This window comes from Arvicanthis niloticus, chromosome 1, assembly GCF_011762505.2.
Source record: "Arvicanthis niloticus isolate mArvNil1 chromosome 1, mArvNil1.pat.X, whole genome shotgun sequence".
Lineage (NCBI taxonomy): Eukaryota > Metazoa > Chordata > Mammalia > Rodentia > Muridae > Arvicanthis > Arvicanthis niloticus.
This window is the reverse complement of record NC_047658.1, coordinates 18,176,024-18,195,893: the sequence shown is the minus strand read 5'-3', so window position 1 is coordinate 18,195,893 and position 19,870 is coordinate 18,176,024. Positions and strand designations below refer to the sequence as shown.

Sequence of the window (19,870 nt, the reverse complement as noted above, 5' to 3'; positions counted from 1 at the left end):
TTAGCATCCACATGCCAGTGTCCCTGTGACTCCCATGTTCCCTGCACCTGACCCTGCCTCCTGAGTTTAATCTTCCCAGGGACTAAAGGCATGAGCCACCATTGCCTGTCCCTTTGTCACTTACTGATCCTATTCATCTTTCCTGAGATTCATTATTCCCTAGTGACTTGGAAATAAGTCTCGTTTTGGTTTCATAGCCTGGAGATTTCTGTGACCCATGGCTTTTTGATTCCCAAAGCCACGTATGGTAGCCCCAGAAGGCGCTGAGATGCGGGCAGTCAATTTGATGGGGGTCATATGGTCCCTCCTATGTGATCCTGCCTGTCCCAACCGTGACTCTAGACCTCACATGACCCCCCAAACCCTTCTGCTTGGGGAACCACAGGGTACTTGATGGAGCGGAAGAAAAAAGGCTCCCAGCGCTGGATGAAGCTCAACTTCGAGGTCTTCACTGACACGACCTATGAGTCCACAAAGATGATCGAGGGCGTCCTCTATGAGATGCGGGTCTTTGCTGTCAATGCCATCGGTGTCTCACAGCCCAGCATGAACACCAAGCCCTTCATGCCCATCGGTAAGATGGCCTCTCTGTCCCCACCTGCTCTTCCCATTCTGTCGTGCATTCATCTCCAACCCTGTGCCTGGCCTTTGACCCACAGAGGTTGGAATCAATCTCTCTCTCTCTCTCTCTTTCTCTCTCTCTCTCTCTCTCTCTTTCTCTCTCTCTCTCTCTCTCTCTCTCTCTCTCTCTCTCTCTCTCTCTCTCTCTCTCTCTCTCTCTCTCTCTGTGTGTGTGTGTTACTGCAGATGGAGCCCAGGACCTTGCATAAAACCCCAGCCTCTCTGGGGTGTTCTAGACATTGGCTCTACCACTGAGCCACACCCCCAGCCCCTTAATAGGGGAGTCTAGGCAGGTATTTTACCTCTGAGGTGCAGCCCCAGCGGCACCTTTTTTTTTTTTTCAGTCTTTTGGAAACAGGTTCTGTATAGTATTAGATGACCTTGAACTTGATATGTAGACCAAGCTGGCCTTGAACTCACAGAGATCCTCCAGCTTCTGCCTTCCCAGTTCTAGGATCAAAGGTGTGCGCCACCACATTAGCTTTTTGTTTTTGTTTTGGATGTTATTTTAATCTCCTTTCATGGCCTTTCTTGCTTACTGACTTTTGGCCCACATACTGATACCATTTCTAGTCTCTGACTCCTGCCCTCTCTTTTGGACCTCTGGTCCTTGATTGGCTCCTGGCCTTCTCTCTCTGGATCCCTGCAGCCCCCACGAGTGCACCGCAGCACCTCACAGTGGAGGATGTGACGGACACCACTACCACACTTAAGTGGAGGCCTCCAGATCGGATCGGCGCTGGCGGCATTGACGGCTACCTGGTGGAGTACTGCCTGGAGGGCTGTGAGTGGCGCTTCGCCCTGGATTTGGGAATTGCACAGGGCTGACCTGGTGCCTGGGGTCGGCTGGACCCCTCAGGCCAGGGTGTCCTCTCTCCCCCTGTCCACCTCTCTGCAGCAATGGCTCCTTACTGTCTGTTCCTCCCTCTCTTACATCTTCCTCTACCTCCTTCTCCCTCCCTTCCTTTTAATGTTATTCCTTCCCAAGCATCTGTCTGTCACCTCCATTGTCCTCATCTCCACCTCATCCACCCTCCCCCACATTTACAATCACACTCCAGCACTTGCATACCCGTGTGCAACACTTGCACATATTCATGAGGCACGTTGGAATGGACACTCACACTAGTGCACATACTGCTTAAAGCCATGCACTCACAAATATTCATTTACCCACTCATGTCCATACACACATACACACGTACACACACACACACTCTTGTCATGGAATTCACAGCCCCAGCTGCAGAGTGTCTTCCATGATTACCTGGCAGTCAGGACACCACACTGACACTGTCTGTCCAGCCTCATCTGTAATCAAGCAGCCCCAGCCCTGCCCATCCTGTGTCTGTGTGGTCTTGGCCTCTATGACTCAGGAACTTTAAAGACCTGAACTGTGACCACATCAGACCACATAGAGAAGAGATAATATTGCTCACATTAGCTTCTTGCCGCCATCTCTTCCCAGCATTCCTTTCTTCATGCCCCAGCTGGCCAACATCCTACTGTCCAACCTCTCCCATTCCTGTACCATTTCATGCTTGAAATGTTGATGTGTGACTTCAAGTAGCTTACCCTACTTGGGCCCCTGGATTCCTCATCCCTGAAATGGGGGTTACCGTGTTGAGGCAGTGTGCTGTCTTTGATGTGATGGGGGTGGTCCTCCATGCCCTCCTCAGGAATGCTTGACTAGGGCTGTTGACACTGATGCTGGTGTTCACTCACTGTGGTGGGGCTATTTACTGATGTGTGTGTGTTGGTGGGGACAGTGCAGAGGCCCCAAGGAAGGCCCTGGTCCACATGTAACTTCGTTCTCCAGCTGAGGAATGGGTCCCGGCTAACAAGGAGCCAGTGGAACGGTGTGGCTTCACTGTCAAGGATCTCCCAACTGGAGCCAGGATCCTCTTCCGAGTTGTTGGGGTCAACATTGCGGGGCGCAGTGAACCAGCCACCCTCCTTCAGCCAGTTACTATCAGGGAGATTGTTGGTGAGTGACACGCAGTTCCTGACTCAGTCCTCTAGAGGCTCTACTCAGTGTCCTTCAGTCAGGGTCCCTCAGATGATGTCATCCCCATCTAGTGTTTCCCAGCCCAACATGAACCCTCTCTGTTCATACTCTCAGAGCAACCTAAGATCCGTCTTCCCCGCCATCTGCGTCAGACTTATATCCGAAAAGTTGGGGAGGCCCTTAACCTCGTCATCCCCTTCCAGGTACTTGAGCTGGGGTCAGTGTTGGGTTGGGCTTGGGGTTAAGGACAGGGCCAGGGTCAGAGCTGGGGTTAAGGTAGGGTTGGAGCTGAGATCCGGGTCAAGGCCAGGTTTGGGGCTGGGGTTGGGCCTATAGATAGGGTCAGAGTTGGAGCTGAGATCGGGATTATTGACAGGGTTGGAGTTGGGGTCAGGCTTAGGGGTAGGGTCAGGGTCAAAGCTGGAGCTGGGGGCAGGGCCATGGACAGGGTGAGATTCAGGAACAGTACTATTGTTTGTGTTAAGATCAGAGCCAGGGTCAGGGTTAGGGTTGGGATCAGAGGGGATCAGAGATAGAGTTGGGGTCAAACAGAGCCATGGCCAGAGTTTGGTGGGGATCAGGGCCTGGACTAGGGTCAGGTCCAAGACCAGGAAGTTGTCAAGCCCAGAGGCAGTGATGGAGGCAGGTCCTCAGGCCCTCAGAGCCCATTCACCTGACTTTATTCCCTCTCCCAGGGCAAGCCCCGTCCTCAGGTGGTGTGGACAAAGGGCGGGGCTCCCTTGGACACCTCCCGTGTGAACGTGCGGACTAGTGACTTCGACACAGTGTTCTTTGTGCGCCAGGCGGCGCGCTCTGACTCTGGAGAGTATGAGCTGAGTGTGCAGATTGAGAACATGAAGGACACTGCCACCATCCGCATCCGGGTCGTGGGTGCGAGGCGGGAACACTGGGGGAGGACAGGATGTTTGAAACAGGAAGGGTAAAAGGTGGGGCAGAGGGAGGGGCACAGTTGGTACTGTGCTTGCCTAACATACATTAGGGACCATAGGGCCCATCCCAGCACTCCATAACAAACAAGGTGTGGTGGTGTATGCCTATAATCTCAGCACGCAGGCAGCAGTAGGAAGATCACTAGTTTAATCCTGAGATATATACTGTGTTTGAAGTCAGCCTGGGCTAGAAAAAGAAAAAAGAAAAAGGAAAAAATCTGGAAAGGAAGGGAGGGGCAAAGCCGGAGATTAGGGCCCCTCGGATGGAATGTAACCCCCAACCTCTTTCCAGAAAAGGCAGGGCCACCAGAGAATGTGATGGTGAAGGAGGTGTGGGGCACAAACGCTCTGGTAGAATGGCAGCCGCCCAAGGATGACGGGAACAGTGAGATCACAGGCTACTTTGTCCAGAAGGCTGACAAAAAGACCATGGTGAGGGGACATGGGGTCTTGGGGGATGCTAGCTAGTGGCCTTGACAGAGCAGAGCTGAGCTTTCTAGTTCCCAGCTGGGAAACTGAGGCTAGGAAACTGGATGACTGTGAGTCTGTACCTGCATGTGTCCTCCACACACCTGCCTTCCCTGGTCCCTCCTTGTCTCCGTTCCAGGAGTGGTTCAATGTCTATGAACACAATCGACACACCAGCTGCACAGTGTCTGACCTCATTGTGGGTAATGAGTACTACTTCCGAATCTTCAGTGAGAACATCTGTGGTCTCAGTGACTCACCAGGTGTCTCCAAGAACACAGCTCGAATCCTCAAGACAGGTACAGGGTCCAGCTGCCTGGCCTTCAGCTGCAAATAAATCCTGGCTGTTGGCCCCTGTTTAGTGCTGGGGTGAAACTCACCTAATGGGTGTCTCTCATTCTCCAGGAATCACCTTAAAACCACTGGAATACAAGGAACATGATTTCCGGACAGCCCCCAAGTTCCTGACCCCCCTGATGGACCGGGTAGTGGTGGCGGGATATGCTGCAGCTCTCAACTGTGCCGTCAGAGGCCACCCTAAGGTGCCAGGGTGGGGTCTCAGCAGCAGATGGCCAAGCACACCACCACACCAGCAGTTCCTCCCTGCAGTCTCCTCAGGCAGAGGCCAAGTCTCAGAAAGTTCTGGACTTCCTGCCTCACAACAGGCACAGCTAATCCATGAGGCCCATCTTTCCTCTTCTGTTTGGACACAGTGTCATTCCCTGAGAAACGTTGGTGGGGGGGGCATCTATACCTGTATAGCTTCCTGGAGTTTTCCTCAGCTACCAAGACAGGATTTCTTTTCTTTTCTTTTCTTTCTTTCTTTCTTTCTTTCTTTCTTTCTTTCTTTCTTTCTTTCTTTCTATCTATCTATGTATCTTTCTTTCTTTCTTTCTTTCTTTTTCTTCCTCTCTCTTTTTCTTTCTTTCTCTTCCTTTTTTCTTTCTTTCTTTTATTCTTTCTTTCTTTCTTTCATTTTCTTCCTTTCTTTTTTTTAAATATCCTAAAATTTTGTGTTTGTATGTGAACTTTGTGTGTGCAGTACTCCTGTAGGCCAGAAGAGGGCATTAGATCTCTAGTGATTAAATTATGGGCAGTTGTGAGCTGCCCCACATAGGTGCTGAGAACTGAACCCACATCCTCTGGAAAAGCAGCAAGCACTTTTAACTGCTGAGTCATTTCTCCAGGTCTCTTCATTTTTCTTTTTTACATAAGGGTTCATGTAGTCTAGGATGGCCTTGAACTCAAGACCCTTCTGCCTTCACTTCCTGAGTGCTGGGATTATAGTGCACCACCAGGCCTGGGTATATTCATTCATTCATTCATTCACCCATTCACCATGCCATTTAATCTTATGCCAATCTATTCATTTTTTCTCAGCTCATTCATTCATCCATTCCATTTGATAAATCACATGATTCATTCCACAAATATTTTCCTGAACTTCATTTGTGCTTCACAAATGGGACAAAGAAGTTCCTTTGTGTTGGGGGAAGAATGACATTGGTCTCAAGTCTCACAGATGATATAAAACCGTGAATGATGATAAACATGACAGAGATACAGGCAGGTCTGAGACAGCAAAAGAGGCATCCCTGGTCAAGACGCAGATGGCAAGGGAAGGATTTGGAAGGCAGAAATTGCAGGGTTGGAAGAGGGAGCAGACAGTCCCAGGGTCCTGGGTGGGAAGCCCATCATCTGGTCTGTCCTAGAATGCCTGGAGCACAGGAGAGGAAAGGCAGAAGGTGATGAAAGAGTAATGGTGGCCAACTGGGGTCCATATGGTGTAATCTTTATTCTGAGAACAAGTCCTCTGTCTCCCTTGTGTACCCATCCAGGTGGTGGCATGGCTTTTGTCCAGGACATCCCTCTAAGTTAGCGTTTTCTCTGGTTCCCTTCCCTAGCCAAAGGTGGTGTGGATGAAGAACAAGATGGAAATCCATGAAGATCCCAAATTCCTCATAACCAACTACCAGGGCATCCTGACACTAAACATCCGCCGGCCTTCACCCTTTGACGCAGGGACCTATTCTTGCCGCGCCTTCAATGAATTGGGGGAGGCCCTGGCTGAATGCAAACTGGATGTCCGAGGTGAGGAGGGAATGGTACCACACTGACTGACCCTAATCCAGGGACCCTGGCAAACCTACCCAGATGCCCCAGGCAAGAAGGCAATACAAGTCATACAAAGGCCCTAGGGTTAGAGAGTGCCAGTCCTGGCTCGTGCCTCACCTGCAATCCCTCCTCTGTCAAGCCTCCTCCTGTCCTTTGCCCCTGGAATCAGAGTTGAGTGGCTCTCCCCTACTCCTCTGACTCCCTCACCATCACCACAGTCTCTCCAGCCTGGAATTCAGTGTCGTGTGTCTTGGTGGGACCACAGTGGCCACATTTATCCCTACTCTTGGCCTCTGGCATATGCTGAACTATCCTCCAAGAAAACTCTTCTTCATCTCCTTTGCTGGATTCAGTCCACAAGACATTGCTGAAGAAGGCAGATCAGGTCTCCTAGAGTAGGCATTACATGCCGCTACTTGATCTGCAGACACTTGACAATGCTGACGTCCCTGGCCCTGTGACAGCTTAGCAGACAGGGACTTCAGCCCCTCAGGGATGGTTCTGGGAGCACCCCCAGGCCCATTGGCTACATTCTGGATTCAGGCTGATCCACCCTCTCTTCTGCGGTCTTCTTTGTGGGTGACTAAGTCAGCTCAGATGTATCCTCATAGCAGGCTCCTGCTGACTTTTGACAGCTGGTAGTTTCTCAGAACATCCCCATTTGGGGTTTAAAATGACTTTAAACTGTCTGGGGTGTGGTGCACATCTGTAATTTCAGCACCCAAGAATGCTGAAGCTGAGCTAGTAGATATGAGTTGGAAGTCAACCTATGCTGCAGAGTGAATTCTAAGTCAGCCTGAATTACATAGTATGATCTTGCCAAAACATAAGCGCTCAGAGGTTAAGAGCACTGGCTGCTCTTCCAGAGGCCCTGAGTTCAGTTCCCAGGATTCCATGATGGCTCGCAACCATGGGTAGCATCAGTTCCAGGGGCTCCAAAGCCCCCCTTCTGGCCACATGCACATGGTGCACATAAACACAAGCAGGCAAACACACACATAAAACAACTAAGTAAATCTTGAAACAAAAAGTCAGGCATAGCGAAGTCAACTGCAGCTGTAGTTCTTAGGTGCTGGGAGCACCAAGAGCCTCAACTATGTGGAATGTTGGATGCCATGAGACCCTTTCTCATTCTGTGGGTCTGGAGAAGTGGCTTGTGGGGACAGTGTTTATCTAGCACAAAGCCTGGGCTCCATCCCCAAGCACTCTGTAAACCAGCCATAGTGGTGGATGTCTGTCATCCCAGCACTGGGGAAGTAGAAGCAGGACCACCAGGAGTTCAAGGACATCCTTAGCTATGTATTTGACTTCAAGGCTAGCAGGGGCTACATGTAGCCCTGCTGAGGGAAAGATGTGACCTTGACTGCACTGGTGTTTGCCGATTGGCACTAGATGGGAACTCTCTTGCTCCCTCTGCTGGGGGGTTCTGGGTAGAGACATGGTGCAGCCCATCTCACCCCGCCTCACCCACCTCTCATTTCTCCTGCAGTGCCACAGTGACAGCTCATTGCCTGTTGAATAAGTCATCAGAACTTGGACATCAGTGCTCTAACCCTTGGATGGCAGTCATCTTTCTAGAACGATCATTGTGATAAAGTACTGTTGCTCAAATTATCATGTGTCCATCCTTCCAGAGTCTGTAGTTCTTGTCTCCTGTGGGTGGGGTTAGTCACTCTTGGGGCAAGGGACGGACACCACAAGGCAGCCTTAAAGATCAGATCTCACTGAAGTTGTCATCTTGGAAGATGGTCTCTGGTGAGGGAACTGCTTGTAATGGCATTTACAAGTCAGAGGTGAAGCTCACGCCCATGAGCTTCTCTTGAACATTACCCACAGAGAGGAGAAGACAGGCCTGTCACCACCCACAAAGGACAGCACAACCAAGCTGACCAAGACAGGTCTGGTACAGCTGTCATTTTAGCTATCTGGAAGGCTGAGGCAGAGGTAGAAAGGCCAGAGACATCCTGGGCAATTAAATGATACCCTGCATTAAAATAAAACGTGAAAAGAGAACTTGGGGATTCAGTGGTAGAGCCCCTGTCTAGACCACAGTGAGGGATGGGGTGTGGCTTAGTGGTGGAGGGCTGCCTTAGAATGTGGAGGCTCTGGATTTTATCTCCAGCAGAGGGAAAAGAAGGGAAACCAATGGGAAAACACTTGTATACCAAGGCACCAAAGGCACTGAAGGCCAGAGGAAGACTTGGAGGCAGCCTGTAGCCTTGGTGACTGTGACACAAAGAACCAGGGCTTGGGTGTTGGTTCTTAAGAGCCTGATCTTTATTAAGTTTAAAAATCCATTTCTCTGGCTCTGAGATGAGCTGGCCTGATTTGTGGTCCTCTGGTGATCGGGCAGCATCTTGTCTGAGTCAGAGCCCCCAGAGTTCTGAGACCTGTGGGTCGAGTCTGGCCTCTGTGGCTTGAAACTAAGAAGAGTGCACATCTGAGAGTCTGACCATCATGAGGCTATGACTTTGAGATGGATGGGCCCGTGGGAGTCTTGGGAAGACACAACTGTCCTCTCCTGTTCCCTTTACAGGGAGCTGGGCATGGATGGCCAGGCGTAGCTCACCCATTCAGTGAGTAGGCTTCTCTCCCTAGAACCCACTTGGTGCCAAGCAGAGGCTAGGAGAGGGCTGTGTGCTCTCTTTTAGGGCACATGGGCTAGCAATACCAGCCACACAGACCCTAGTCTGCTACAGACCCTATAGCCTTGTCCTTAGAACCCCTAAGAAGATGGAAGAAGAGAGGCGTTCTTCTCTCCTCAGGCCTAGAGATCGATCAGGATTGGTTTTCCTTCCTCAGATCCAGGGGTCCAGGCCCCAGCCCTCCTCCCTCAGACCCAGGTATCCAGGATCCAGCCTTCCTCCCTCAGACCCAGGGGTCCAGGCCCCCAGCAGGCCTACCTGGTCCCTTTCCATCCTTCCTGGCCCAACATCCCTGGGCTCGAGGTCCCGCCCTCACCTCCGGGGGGGTCAACTGCCCCTCCTCGACCTCCTCCTCCTCCTCCTCTTCCTCAGGCACAGTGTCTTCGTGCGTGAAGGGCACTGCGCAGGTGGGCGAGTGGAATCGCAGGCGGTAGAGCAGACGCACCCAGCGGCCAAACTCGCAGTCGCGGGTCTCTGGCGGAGCGCGCAGTTGCAAGTAAAAGGCACGGCCAGTTCGGAACTTGACCTTGAGCTGCTGGCGGCTCACGTCATGCACAAACAGCTGCACAAACTGCAAGGGAAACAGCCTGAAGAGAGAAGGGGCGGCTCAGTCATGGCCTTGTGTTTCTAGTCCTGTGGCCATCCACTGTGGATTCCCACTACTGGATGGGCTGTGTGATGCTTATGGTGGCCAGCTACCAGACCCCTGCCTCAACCTCCTCTGTCGCATCCTGGTCCTGTCCTATCACCAATTCCTCACAGCTATACCTTCCAGTTGTGCCTCGAATCCCTATAGCTCCACCTGAGCCCCATGCTTAGCTTGGCCCAATCAAGTCAAGGCTGGGTCCTCACTGTGGACCAGAGCTATTCTGCTTAAGGGAAGGGGGACAGAGCGGTCTCCCCTGGCCTGTTTATAATCTTGATCACTCCATGTGACAGTTCTCCATCTATCCTGTTGACTTCACCAGTGGCTGATGTGAGTGGCTTGGATTCTGAACTCTGGGCTCATTTTGCTGTTTTCCCTGATATGGTTAACCACTGGAAGGATGCTTATAAAATATTTGGATAAATGAATTGCTCACACTTTCAGCTAGATTCAAGGTCCAACAAAGGAAAGGAAGATACAGTCCAGAGAGTAACCTGGCTCAGGCCACACAGCAAGGCCTGTATTCATAACTCTGGGGTTTGGTAGCTACAGCAAGGGGTCACCACACCCCACTCTGGACTGGTTCTATTGCTTATAGGACCTGATGTGTCCAACCTCTTCATTCCTGTGCACACAAATACACATAACACATGCCTTCTGCTTCATGGTGTCCCCTAGTGGACAATGGATTTCCCTGAAGTGTAACAACTCTAGGTGACATTTACACACTGCTCATGCTATGCCCGGTGCTTCATGAAACACAAACAGGAAGAACTGTCCTGTCACCCTGTGTTCCAGATGAGGGGACTGAGGCACAGAAGAGAGACAGTGAAGGAAGGATTGATCCTAAGCTCTGGGATCAAGAATGTTCCAGCCACAGGGGAGTCAAGTTAACTCAGCCTGATCCCAGGAGGAGCCTGGAGTATGGCGGGGGCTAACTGCTAACAGGCTTTGTTTTGTTGACAAGTACTCAGTAGCTCATGCTGGCCTACAACTAGTTGTGTCACTGAGCCTGGCCCTGAACTTCTGAGTCCTGGGATTACAATTTTGTACCACTTTGTTGGCTGCAGGCAGGCAAGGACAGGGCCAGAGGGGTCCCAAGCTTGCATTTAATATGCAAAGCCTGTTGTTGGAAACTGTGCCTCTTACCAGGGTAGAAAACAGTAATGATCTCCACTTAAGTAAGGAGATAATTGGGCGAATTCAGGCATTTTTTTCTTTCCCTTTTTTTTCTTTTATTTTTATTTTTTATTTTTTGAGACAGGATTTCTCTGTGTAGTCCTGGCTGTCCTGGAACTCACTCTGTAGACCAGGCTGGCCTTGAACTCAGAAATCCGCCTGCCTCTGCCTCCCAAGTGCTGGGATTAAAGGCGTGCACCACCACCTCCCAGCTTTTTTTTTTTTTTTTTCTTTAGACAAGGTCTCATATAGTCCTGGCTGACCGGAACTTGTAGTTCAGGCTGGACTTAAACTCAGAGACTTATCTGACTCTGCCTCCCAAGTACTGTGATTAAACATGTGAACCACTGTGTCCGGCAAAAATCCATCTATTCTTTCCTTCCTCCCTTCTTCTCTTGCATGTGGCAGTCATAGGTTCGTGACTTGCATGTGTATGTGCACTTGCGTGTGGCGGTCATAGGTTCGTGACTTGCATGTGTATGTGCACTTGCGTGTGGCGGTCATAGGTTCGTGACTTGCATGTGTATGTGCACTTGTGTGTGGCGGTCATAGGTTCGTGACTTGCATGTGTATGTGCACTTGTGTGTGGCGGTCATAGGTTCGTGACTTGCATGTGTATGTGCACTTGTGTGTGGTGGTCAGAGGTTCGTGACTTGCATGTGTATGTGCACTTGCGTGTGGCGGTCATAGGTTAAACCTAAGACTCTTCCTTCCTCTATCATTCCCACACCTCATTTTTGGAGAGAGTTTTTCACTTAACCTGGAGCCAAATGATTGGACAGACTGGCTGACCAGCAAGCTCCAAGGATTGGCCAATCTCTGTCTCTCTCAACACTGAGGTTAACATGGGACTTGGCTTTTTATATGGCTGCTGGGGATTCAAACTCAGATCCTCATGCTTGCCCTGCAGACACTATTCTGACCAGGACTCATTCTGTCTCTGTCTCTCTCTCCCTTTCTCTCTCTTACACACACACACACACCTCCTTTTTACTTTTACAGGGTCTCATTAAGTTGTCCAGGTTGCCACTTTTATAGGTCACTTTGGCCTGTTGTAATTCTCCTGCTTCAGCTTCTCAAGTTGTTGGGATGACAGGCCTGTACCATTAGGCTTGGCCTTTTTCTATTTTCTGTCTTTCATGAACTGAGATAGGATGAGAAAAGATTCAGGTCTCCAAAATTTCCTGAGTGTGTACATGTACTACAAATGTGTACATGTTTCCTGTTTGCAGCTGAAGCAGGGTAAGGCCTAGGCTGGGGAAAGGGATCTTCTGTGTGAGGGTTGTACTTGGTGGTATTGATTTTCACAAGTTTTCAATGAGAGGAGCAGAGCAGAACAGTGGACTATGAGGAGCCTCAGGTTCTAGTCCTGACTTTGTGGGGCCCTGGGCCATGGGCCCAGACAGTCTTTGGGCCTTATTTTATCTCTGTGGGACAGAGGGATACCTGGAAAGCAGAAAGCACTGTGTAAACAGTCACCACCCTGACCCTGTGATGTCACTAAGGTCTGTCCTTTCTTATCTCCTCTGACTTCTGTGAAGTGCCCTGTCATTTTTCTTAGTGGAGAGGTCTGGTGGTGTTCTTGGTCCCCGGAGCCTGGGCAGCAAAATGGCAGCAGGGAGGTTGGAGAGAGTTGGGACTTGGGGGGCAGTCACCCGAGGAGCTGCAGGTGTCCATTCTCCTTGTCAGGGCCAGCCAGCAGCAGCAGATCTGGCAGCTCCAGGGCAGGGCTAGAGGCTGCCACCCCCATGGTGACCTTGTTGGCGACTTCTCCAAACCGCGTCACCTGGGGCCAGAGGTTAGAGGCACATAGATGGAGACTAGAACTCAACAGGGAGCTGACAGGGGTTGGGAATCTTGACAGTGAAAGGTCATGAATGAGGGGCTGAGAATGTGGCTCAGTATATAAGCACATGCCTAGAGTCCCTCAGTGTGGGGCTGGGGGTGTGACTAAGGAGTAGAGCCCCTGCCTAATATGGGTGAATCCCAGGGTTACCACCCAAATTACCACTAAAAAGAAAAAAGAAGGTTGTGGGCCAGAGATTTTAGGATAAAGGACAAGAACCATGTGTGTACAGTCAAGGAGACTGAGACGAAGGCTTCTGAAGACACAAAACCCCCAGCGGGCTCAGAGGTTAAGTGGAACACTTCAAGTTCGAAAGAGTGATAAATGATGGGGGCTCCGTACATCAACCGGTCGGAGGTCCGGGGCTCCACACCTGCACGAAGTTGCTTTCAAAGATGGGAAAGTCGCGCAGCTGGTCGAACTCGCCGCTCAGGAGGTGGCGTTGGAGGCGCCCAGGGCGGCACGGGGCGTAGGCTGGAGCCAGGGGGCGGTCTGCAGGGGCGAAGGGCTGGCATCCACCCCAGGATGCCAGGTACCCGTACTCTGACCGAGAGCGCACGCGGGGCAGCGGCCTCCGCATTGCTGGCCCCATACCTTCCCGGCTCCCTCACTGGGGCCAACCCCTCCAGGCAGAATTCCTTTTGTCACCTTCCATCCCCTCCCAACTGGTCTCACCTGCTCCGCCGGGAGCTAGCTTAAGATCTCGCCCGCCCTTCATCGCCACGCCCCGGCCCTGGGTAGGAACGCCGGTTGAAGCCAGGGACGGACAGATAAAGGGTGGGGCCTAGAGCTTGTGACTTTACAATAGGAGGCCCAGCGTTCCGTGACATCACGAACGTCACCTCTCTCCCAGGTCGTGTCACCGGGCAGCTGAGCCCTAGAGACCCGGATGGAGAAATGGCCGTCTTAACTGCGGGAGCAAGCGAACGGGCGCTAGTGCGCAGGCGCGGCCTGCGGCGCAGGCGCATGAGCCTCAGGCTGAGCTCTGTGTTTTCTAGCGTGCTGTATGCTGCTCGGCTCTTCTCAGCGCTTCGGTATGGTGCCCGCGGGTGCCGGGGTGACCCGGCTGCTAATGCTCTTGCTGATGGTAGCCGCGGCTCCTAGCAGAGCCCGAGGCAGCGGCTGCCGTGTCGGGGCCGCCGCGCGCGGGGTAAGTTCTAGTGACCGGAGCGGGGCGGCCTCCTGAGGGCGCTAGATGGGCCCTTATCATGACTATTCATGAGAAGATATGATTTGCTTGGAACCTGGGCTGCGCGGGGTAGTGGTGCCAGTTAGCCTTTCATCTCGGTGCTCGGGAGGCTGAGGCTGGAGGATCAAGGAGTTTGCGGTTGGCAGAGACAGGTGGATTTCTGAGTTCGAGGCCAGCCAGGGCCACACAGTGAGACCCTGACTCAATAAGTAAATAATAAAGATACGGTAGGGAAGCAGTGCCCTAGCCTAGGGATGGAGTCATGAATATGCATGAGGAAGCCAGGTCCTTCGGGAGCCAGAGTGCTGTAGGATGCCTGGATAGGAGAAGCTTGAAATTAAGACATCTAGGCAAAGGCCTGGGCATGGGGTGCAATCCTGACATCCTAGATGTGCAAGGTCACTCTGGGCTACCTAAGGCCCTGTTTCAAAAAACCCCAAAAATAGGGTGCTGGGGAAATGGGGTCAAGAGAACTGACTGTTTTTCTGGAGTACCTGGGTTCAATTTCTAGCACCCACTTGGAGGCTCATCACTGTCTGTTAACTTCAGTTCCTGGGGATCTGATGCTGGCTTCCCAGGCACCAGGGATGCACACGGGGCATGTAATGTACATGCAGCAAACATCCATACACAAAATTAAAAAAAAAATAAAAAAAAAAAAAAAAGAAAAAGAAAAACCACAAAAAAATTAAGGTCAAGGTGGTGGTACTTACCTGTTATCTCAAGCACTCAACAGACGTAGGCAGGAGGGTTGTCTTGGGTCTAGACTAGCCTGGGAGTGGTTTAGTGAGACTCTGTTTCAGAACATGGGGAAAAAGGTGTAGGGTGTACTAGAGAGAAGTGGACTTCTTGATGATGTAAATGGTCAGGGTAGGTCAGGGTATTAACATGTGTAAGGAAGCCAGTGCCTGTGAACTCATGAGTGAAAAGCCTGACAGTGACTTGTGGGGCAGAGCAAGGTGGTACTTACCTGTGTTAGCAGCACTAGGAGGTGGAGGCAGAATAATTGTGAATTAGAGGCTAGCTTGGGCTATGCAGTGAGACTCTCAAAAACAAACAAACAGAAAACAACAAAAAGATAATGACCTGGGCCTTGGACGTGAGGGTAACAGCTTTTAGGGTTTCCTTTGTGCTGTAGAAATCGATGACGTGAATATTCGTGAGGGGCAGTCCTGGGGAAAGCACCTGTGATCTACTGTGAGCATGAAGCTGAGGCTTGTCCTTCAGTCTGTCATTCTGTCCTGGGGCCAGTGGATTCTGCCCTGCCCAGAGCTTGAGTGGTTCTTACTTGGTGTCCTTGTCTCTTCTGCAGGCCGGGGCTGACGGCCGGGAAGCAGAGGGCTGTGGCACTGTGGCATTGCAGCTGGAGCATTCGTTTGAGATTGGTAAGATCAGTGTGTCTTCCACCTTACATAGATGCTCTGGCGGAGAGGGCCGAAACCACAGATAGGAGAAGAGAGGTTGTCTTTGGATGTCCCAGACCTGTGGCTTCAAGGTGTCAAGGGTTTAGTGCTTGCCAGGCATGCCCAAGGGCCTGGGTTGCATTTTTGTTAATGAAAATTATAAACATACACATATGCATTTATATTCATGTATGAGTATATACACACATGTATACATGTGTATATAATAAATGTACATGTTTGATGGCTAAAGAAACTATTTTATGCCAGGCAGCCATCTTGGTACCCACTAGCCATTTGTCACTGATTCTAGTGCCTGAAACAATTTCTTAGTGACTCCCACCCAAAAATGTATAGCTGTGACCATCTACTTATTTTGATATGGTTAATTGTTTGTGTTTGTTTGTTTGGTTTTTTTTTTTTTTTTTGTTTTGGCTTTTATAACTTGCTTACACAGATGCCCAAAGATTGTTTTGAGTTGCCTTAACTTGGCAGAACGGAACAGTTATTGCCTGCTCGTGTAAATATCGGAGGTCTTCTTGTGGTTTTCACATTTAAAATTTAATTTTCTTTCACAATTCCAGTTACATCATAGTAGGGGAGTCAAATCAGGAACTTCAGACAGCTGGTTATAACACATCCATAGTCCAGAGCAGAGAGAATTAATGCACACATGCTTGCTTATGCTCAGCCTCCGCTCTACACTTAGTATAATTCAGGGCCCAAACCTAGGGAATGGTGCCACCCATAGTGGGTGGGCCTTCCTACCTCAATGAACGTGATCAAGACATTCACCCGCAGATATGCCCATAGCCCAGCCTGACCTAGACATCCCTCCCTGAGACTCTTTTCTGGTGATTCTAGATTGTGTCAGGTTGGAAATTAAAACTAGCCATCAGGGCCCCTGACTACTTTTACTCGCATGGCCAGCTACTAATCTTGGCAGGATCTCTATCCATAATCTGTATTATTGCTAACTTGTATTTAATTTATTTTATAGAAATTAAATACAAGTTACCACCACATGTACACATCTGGACACCTGCATGTGTGTACATGTACGTGTGTGTATGTGCACACACAAGTATATGTATGCATGTCTCTCTGTGTGTATAATTATTTCCTTCTTGCCCCCAGACCTGTGGGGGCAACCCAGTCAGCTGAAGAGGGAATGTCAGAATGACAGACTTCTCACACTTGATCTTAGCCAAAAGGCCGACAAGCGATTCAGAACAGACTTCTCTAGCCTCTGACCTGTGTCCTGCCTCCACTCCCTCAGATAGCCCTAGTTGGTCTTGTGAGGCAGCGCTGGGGGCATTGGCTCATTTTGCTGCAGGGAAAGAGGTCTGGGGCAGCACCACAAGACCCCCTCTTTCAGGGAAGGCTGAGTTGGGCCAGCTCCAACATCTGCCTGACTAAAGGGGCTGCGAGCTTTGCTGTCAGAGCCAGCTAGCCCTTAGCTTAGCCCACAGCACCTTAATAGAGTCAGGCACCTGTGACAGCGAGGCCTGGGGCCCTGCAGTATCTAATAGCAAACAGGTGGGGCAGGTCACACTGTAGGCACTTGTAAACCAGCCCAGTCCCCCCACAGGTGACCGAGCCAACTTCCAGAAGCGTGGCTCGCTGCTCTGGAACCAGCAGGATGGCACCTTGTCTGCGACACAGCGACAGCTCAGTGAGGAGGAGCGGGGCCGACTCCGGGTGAGGCCCCTGCAGCTGAATGGGCTCGCCTAGCTTAGCCAGCCTTCCTCATGAGAGAGCCCGGAACAGCTGTCATTAGACAGCAGGCTCCTTTCGCGAGTTAGCCTTGTCTGGGGTGGGCTCTGTCCTTGTTCCCACCCGAAGCTGCCGTGCTGCAGTTTTACTTGTGCCCAGTGTGACGGTGTCAGAGAAACTTTGTTGTAGTGGCCCTGTGCCTCGATGCCTTCTGGGTACAGAAAGGCAGCAAGAGGCCTGCTGTCTGCCTCTCTGCCTGCTCGCCATGGGGTTCTCTGTCCTAGCTGCCCCCACTATTTGTGGCACCTGGGTTTAGGCGTGTTTAGGGTGGGGATCAGGTGTGGCTGGATTCAGGCCCAGGAGTGCTTGGATGCACACTTGCTGATGTGGTTGCTGATGTCCTAAGTGGTGTCTCCACCGGGGTAGGGCAGCCCAGCTGTTTTAACCTCTCTCGGTAGATAGGCCAAGTTTCTGGGAAGAGTTCTGGGCAGGCTCTTGTTAGCCAGGGCTGTGGAAGGCGCCGGGCACTCCTGCTCATGGGTCTGTATAACCTTCAGGATGTGGCTGCTGCCAATGGCCTCTACAGGGTCCGGGTCCCAAGGCGCCCCGGGACACTTGACAGTTCAGAAGCTGGCGGCCATGTGTCTTCCTTTGTCCCAGCGGTAAGTCACTGCCTGCATCCTCATTCCTGCCTGCCTCAGTGTCCCCAGCCTTCATGGAGCCCTTCCTGTGGGGCCCTGAGGAACTTGAATTGCTGCGGTCGGTGACAGAGATGGGGTTTGGGGTTCTGGAGAATGCTTGTGCGTTTGTGGGGGAGTGCAGCAGAGCTGGGTAGCTCTCTGACCCCCACCCCACCCTGTCTTCCACAGTGCTCCCTGGTGGAGTCGCACCTCTCAGACCAGCTGACCTTGCATGTGGATGTGGCCGGCAACGTGGTGGGCCTGTCGGTGGTGGTGTACCCTGGGGGCTGCCGGGGCTCCGAAGTGGAAGATGAGGACCTGGAGCTGTTCAATACGTCTGTTCAGCTGCGGCCTCCAGGCACTGCTCCAGGGTGAGAGCTGAAGGGAGACCAGGGCCACTGGCTGCCTCAGGCGCCCAGGTACTGCGGCTCTGCCCTCATCTTGCCTGTTCCCTCCCATGTTTAGCCCCGAGACTGCGGCCTTCATTGAGCGCCTGGAGATGGAGCAGGCCCAGAAGGCCAAGAACCCTCAGGAACAGAAGTCTTTCTTTGCCAAATACGTGAGTGTGGCTCCTTGACCCCCTGAGGTGGCCTGTGGGAGGCAGAGGGCTGTGGACCCCACCTGAGTTGTCCCGCGCTAAGTGGCTCTGGAAGCCCAACAGCCTGGGCTGGGTTGGGAATCTTCAGGTACAGGCATCCAGGCCTGCTGGGAGCAGAGCCGTGTGGAAGGCGGCTGGGTGTGGACAGGGAAGCTGTGGGCACGCGTGCAGGAGGGCCAGGAGGGCCAGGGGGAAGGGGCAGCCCCGTGTTCAGAGAAGTGAGGGGGTAAATAGGTTGAACCCATTGGGTCCCAGGGCCTGGAAGCACATAGCCCTAGAGTAGGTGTGGGGAGGGGTGCAGGTGGAGGTGTGGAGGAACCCAGGAGGGCAGCCTGCCACCCTGAGGTGTCTGTAATGGCTTCCTGAGTGGGGCTGGGTGTTGAGGGGAGACCCTCCTGAAGAGGGGGTGCACATAGTACTCCATCCCTCGAGGCTGGAGACTTGTGCCAGCCCCAACAAGGTGAGCAGCCGGCAAGGCCAGCGGGGCTCAAGGGAGAGGTGGGAGGGTGTTGAGGCCGTAGACACTGAGCCAAGCCCTTTCCCCTAGGGGCCTCAGAAGCCCCTCATTTCAGGAACTGAGGTCTGGCAAACCTCAGCCCTTTCATCTCTGCACTTATTTGAGGGCTGGCCCTTCCCATGGCCAGGCTGCTGACCTGCCTCCCTCCCTCTTCAGTGGCACCTCATCCTGGGGGGGGCCGTGTTGCTCACAGCCTTGCGTCCTGCTGCCCCAGGGCCTGCACCAGCGCCAACGGAGGCCTAAGTGAGGACCCAGTCCCCTGCCCGCCTTGCCCTCTGCCCATGCCCTCCTGTTCCTCCTGTCCCCTGCCTTGGTCCTGCCTGTAGTGACTAGGGGACCCAGCCCCTCCCCCGTGGCCCTGGGCCAGCTTCATCACTTACCTCCCTTCCTTTCTGCCTCTTTGTCCACCTATCTTGCCTGCAGTGGATGTACATCATTCCAGTTGTGCTGTTCCTCATGATGTCGGGAGCTCCAGATGCCGGTGGCCAGGGCGGCGGTGGGGGTGGGGGCAGCAGCCGGTGAACAGCTGTGCCCCCCGACCCTCCCAGAGCCTTTTGTCCTTGGCCAGCCCAAGAAGGAGTTCCTGTCCCTCCATCTCCCTATTGCATGAATATGGAAGGCTGTCCCTTCCCATGAACCTCTGGGCCTCTTATAAGTCCCCCATTCTGTCCCTGAGCCTCTCTCTGTTCCTATTGACTGAGAGCTTGGGTGTACCTCCCTATAGCGAGCTCATTGGCTTCCTTGGGCGTTGCAACTGTGTCCCACCATGTGGCACTGTGTCCCTCTGTCTGCTAAACACCCACCAGCCCGCCCCTCCCACCCCCCCGCCCCTACTCCACCATACAATTTGGGAACTTGCCAAGCTCTCTCCAGCCTCCGTGCCTTTGCCCTGCAGGCCCCGTGCACCCCTCACTGTCACTCTCAGGCTCTTTGCCAAGGATCTGTGGCCCAGAGGCCTCTGCTGTTAGTGGCTAGGTCTGCCTCCATGTGGCATGCTGTGTTCTTTGCCCCAGAATACCATGGTGACTTCTACCCTATCCTTTCTGTCTCTGAATGTCCCAGCCTGGATCCATGACCAGGAGAGGATTGTGGGCCTCCACGTTAGTCTGTCTACTGTGAATGCACACTCTAGTGACTTGTGTGCAGATTTTGAGAGCCAATTTGCACTAGCTGCTCGACAGCTGCTAGTATGGCTGTGCTCTTGCACATGTGCAGCCATGGGATGGGGACTGCGGTGCCGCCTCAGCTGTGTTGTGTGGCTGTTGATTAAACTGTCGCCCAAACAGCCA

General features: G+C 52.3%; 3 protein-coding genes across 16 annotated transcripts in view; 2 read left to right on the top strand and 1 right to left on the bottom strand.

Annotated features, from left to right (window-relative positions):
* Mybpc2 (myosin binding protein C2) overlaps positions 1–7,776 on the top strand; it is a 22,979-nt gene extending 15,203 nt beyond the window's left edge. Inside the window, exons 19-28 of the mRNA XM_034487987.2 lie at positions 386–574; positions 1,271–1,405; positions 2,441–2,608; positions 2,744–2,832; positions 3,325–3,520; positions 3,872–4,011; positions 4,187–4,346; positions 4,453–4,589; positions 5,952–6,138; positions 7,652–7,776. Of these exons, the coding sequence (XP_034343878.1) occupies positions 386–574; positions 1,271–1,405; positions 2,441–2,608; positions 2,744–2,832; positions 3,325–3,520; positions 3,872–4,011; positions 4,187–4,346; positions 4,453–4,589; positions 5,952–6,138; positions 7,652–7,662 (1,412 nt within the window). The 3' untranslated portion in view covers positions 7,663–7,776. The remainder of the gene's footprint in view (positions 1–385; positions 575–1,270; positions 1,406–2,440; positions 2,609–2,743; positions 2,833–3,324; positions 3,521–3,871; positions 4,012–4,186; positions 4,347–4,452; positions 4,590–5,951; positions 6,139–7,651) is intronic.
* Garin5a (golgi associated RAB2 interactor 5A) lies at positions 5,479–13,364 on the bottom strand. Of its 11 annotated transcripts, none has more exons than XM_034488565.2 (5): positions 13,154–13,364; positions 12,852–12,970; positions 12,288–12,418; positions 9,124–9,394; positions 8,418–8,585 (listed from the first exon to the last, which is right to left on the bottom strand). In XM_034488565.2, exons 1-5 carry the CDS (start codon positions 13,194–13,196, stop codon positions 8,529–8,531), a joined length of 621 nt encoding a protein of 206 aa, XP_034344456.1. In that variant the 5' UTR covers positions 13,197–13,364; the 3' UTR covers positions 8,418–8,528. The 11 variants fall into 11 exon arrangements, with proteins under 11 accessions (XP_034344140.1, XP_034344379.1, XP_076789372.1 ...); XM_076933267.1 differs by having other exon boundaries at positions 9,066–9,394; positions 12,821–12,986; positions 13,154–13,357; XM_034488177.2 differs by having other exon boundaries at positions 9,066–9,394; positions 13,154–13,357.
* Emc10 (ER membrane protein complex subunit 10) lies at positions 13,356–19,870 on the top strand. Of its 4 annotated transcripts, none has more exons than XR_004604983.2 (8): positions 13,356–13,628; positions 14,980–15,052; positions 16,662–16,771; positions 17,344–17,448; positions 17,656–17,837; positions 17,932–18,025; positions 18,612–18,824; positions 19,005–19,870. XR_004604983.2 is itself a non-coding variant. In XM_034489000.2 (8 exons), the coding sequence occupies exons 1-7, from the start codon at positions 13,485–13,487 to the stop codon at positions 18,822–18,824; spliced, it is 795 nt and encodes a 264-aa protein (XP_034344891.1). In that variant the 5' UTR covers positions 13,356–13,484; the 3' UTR covers positions 19,005–19,870. The 4 variants fall into 4 exon arrangements, 3 of the variants coding, with proteins under 3 accessions (XP_034344891.1, XP_076789337.1, XP_034344783.1); XM_034489000.2 differs by having other exon boundaries at positions 18,738–18,824; XM_076933222.1 differs by having other exon boundaries at positions 18,709–18,824.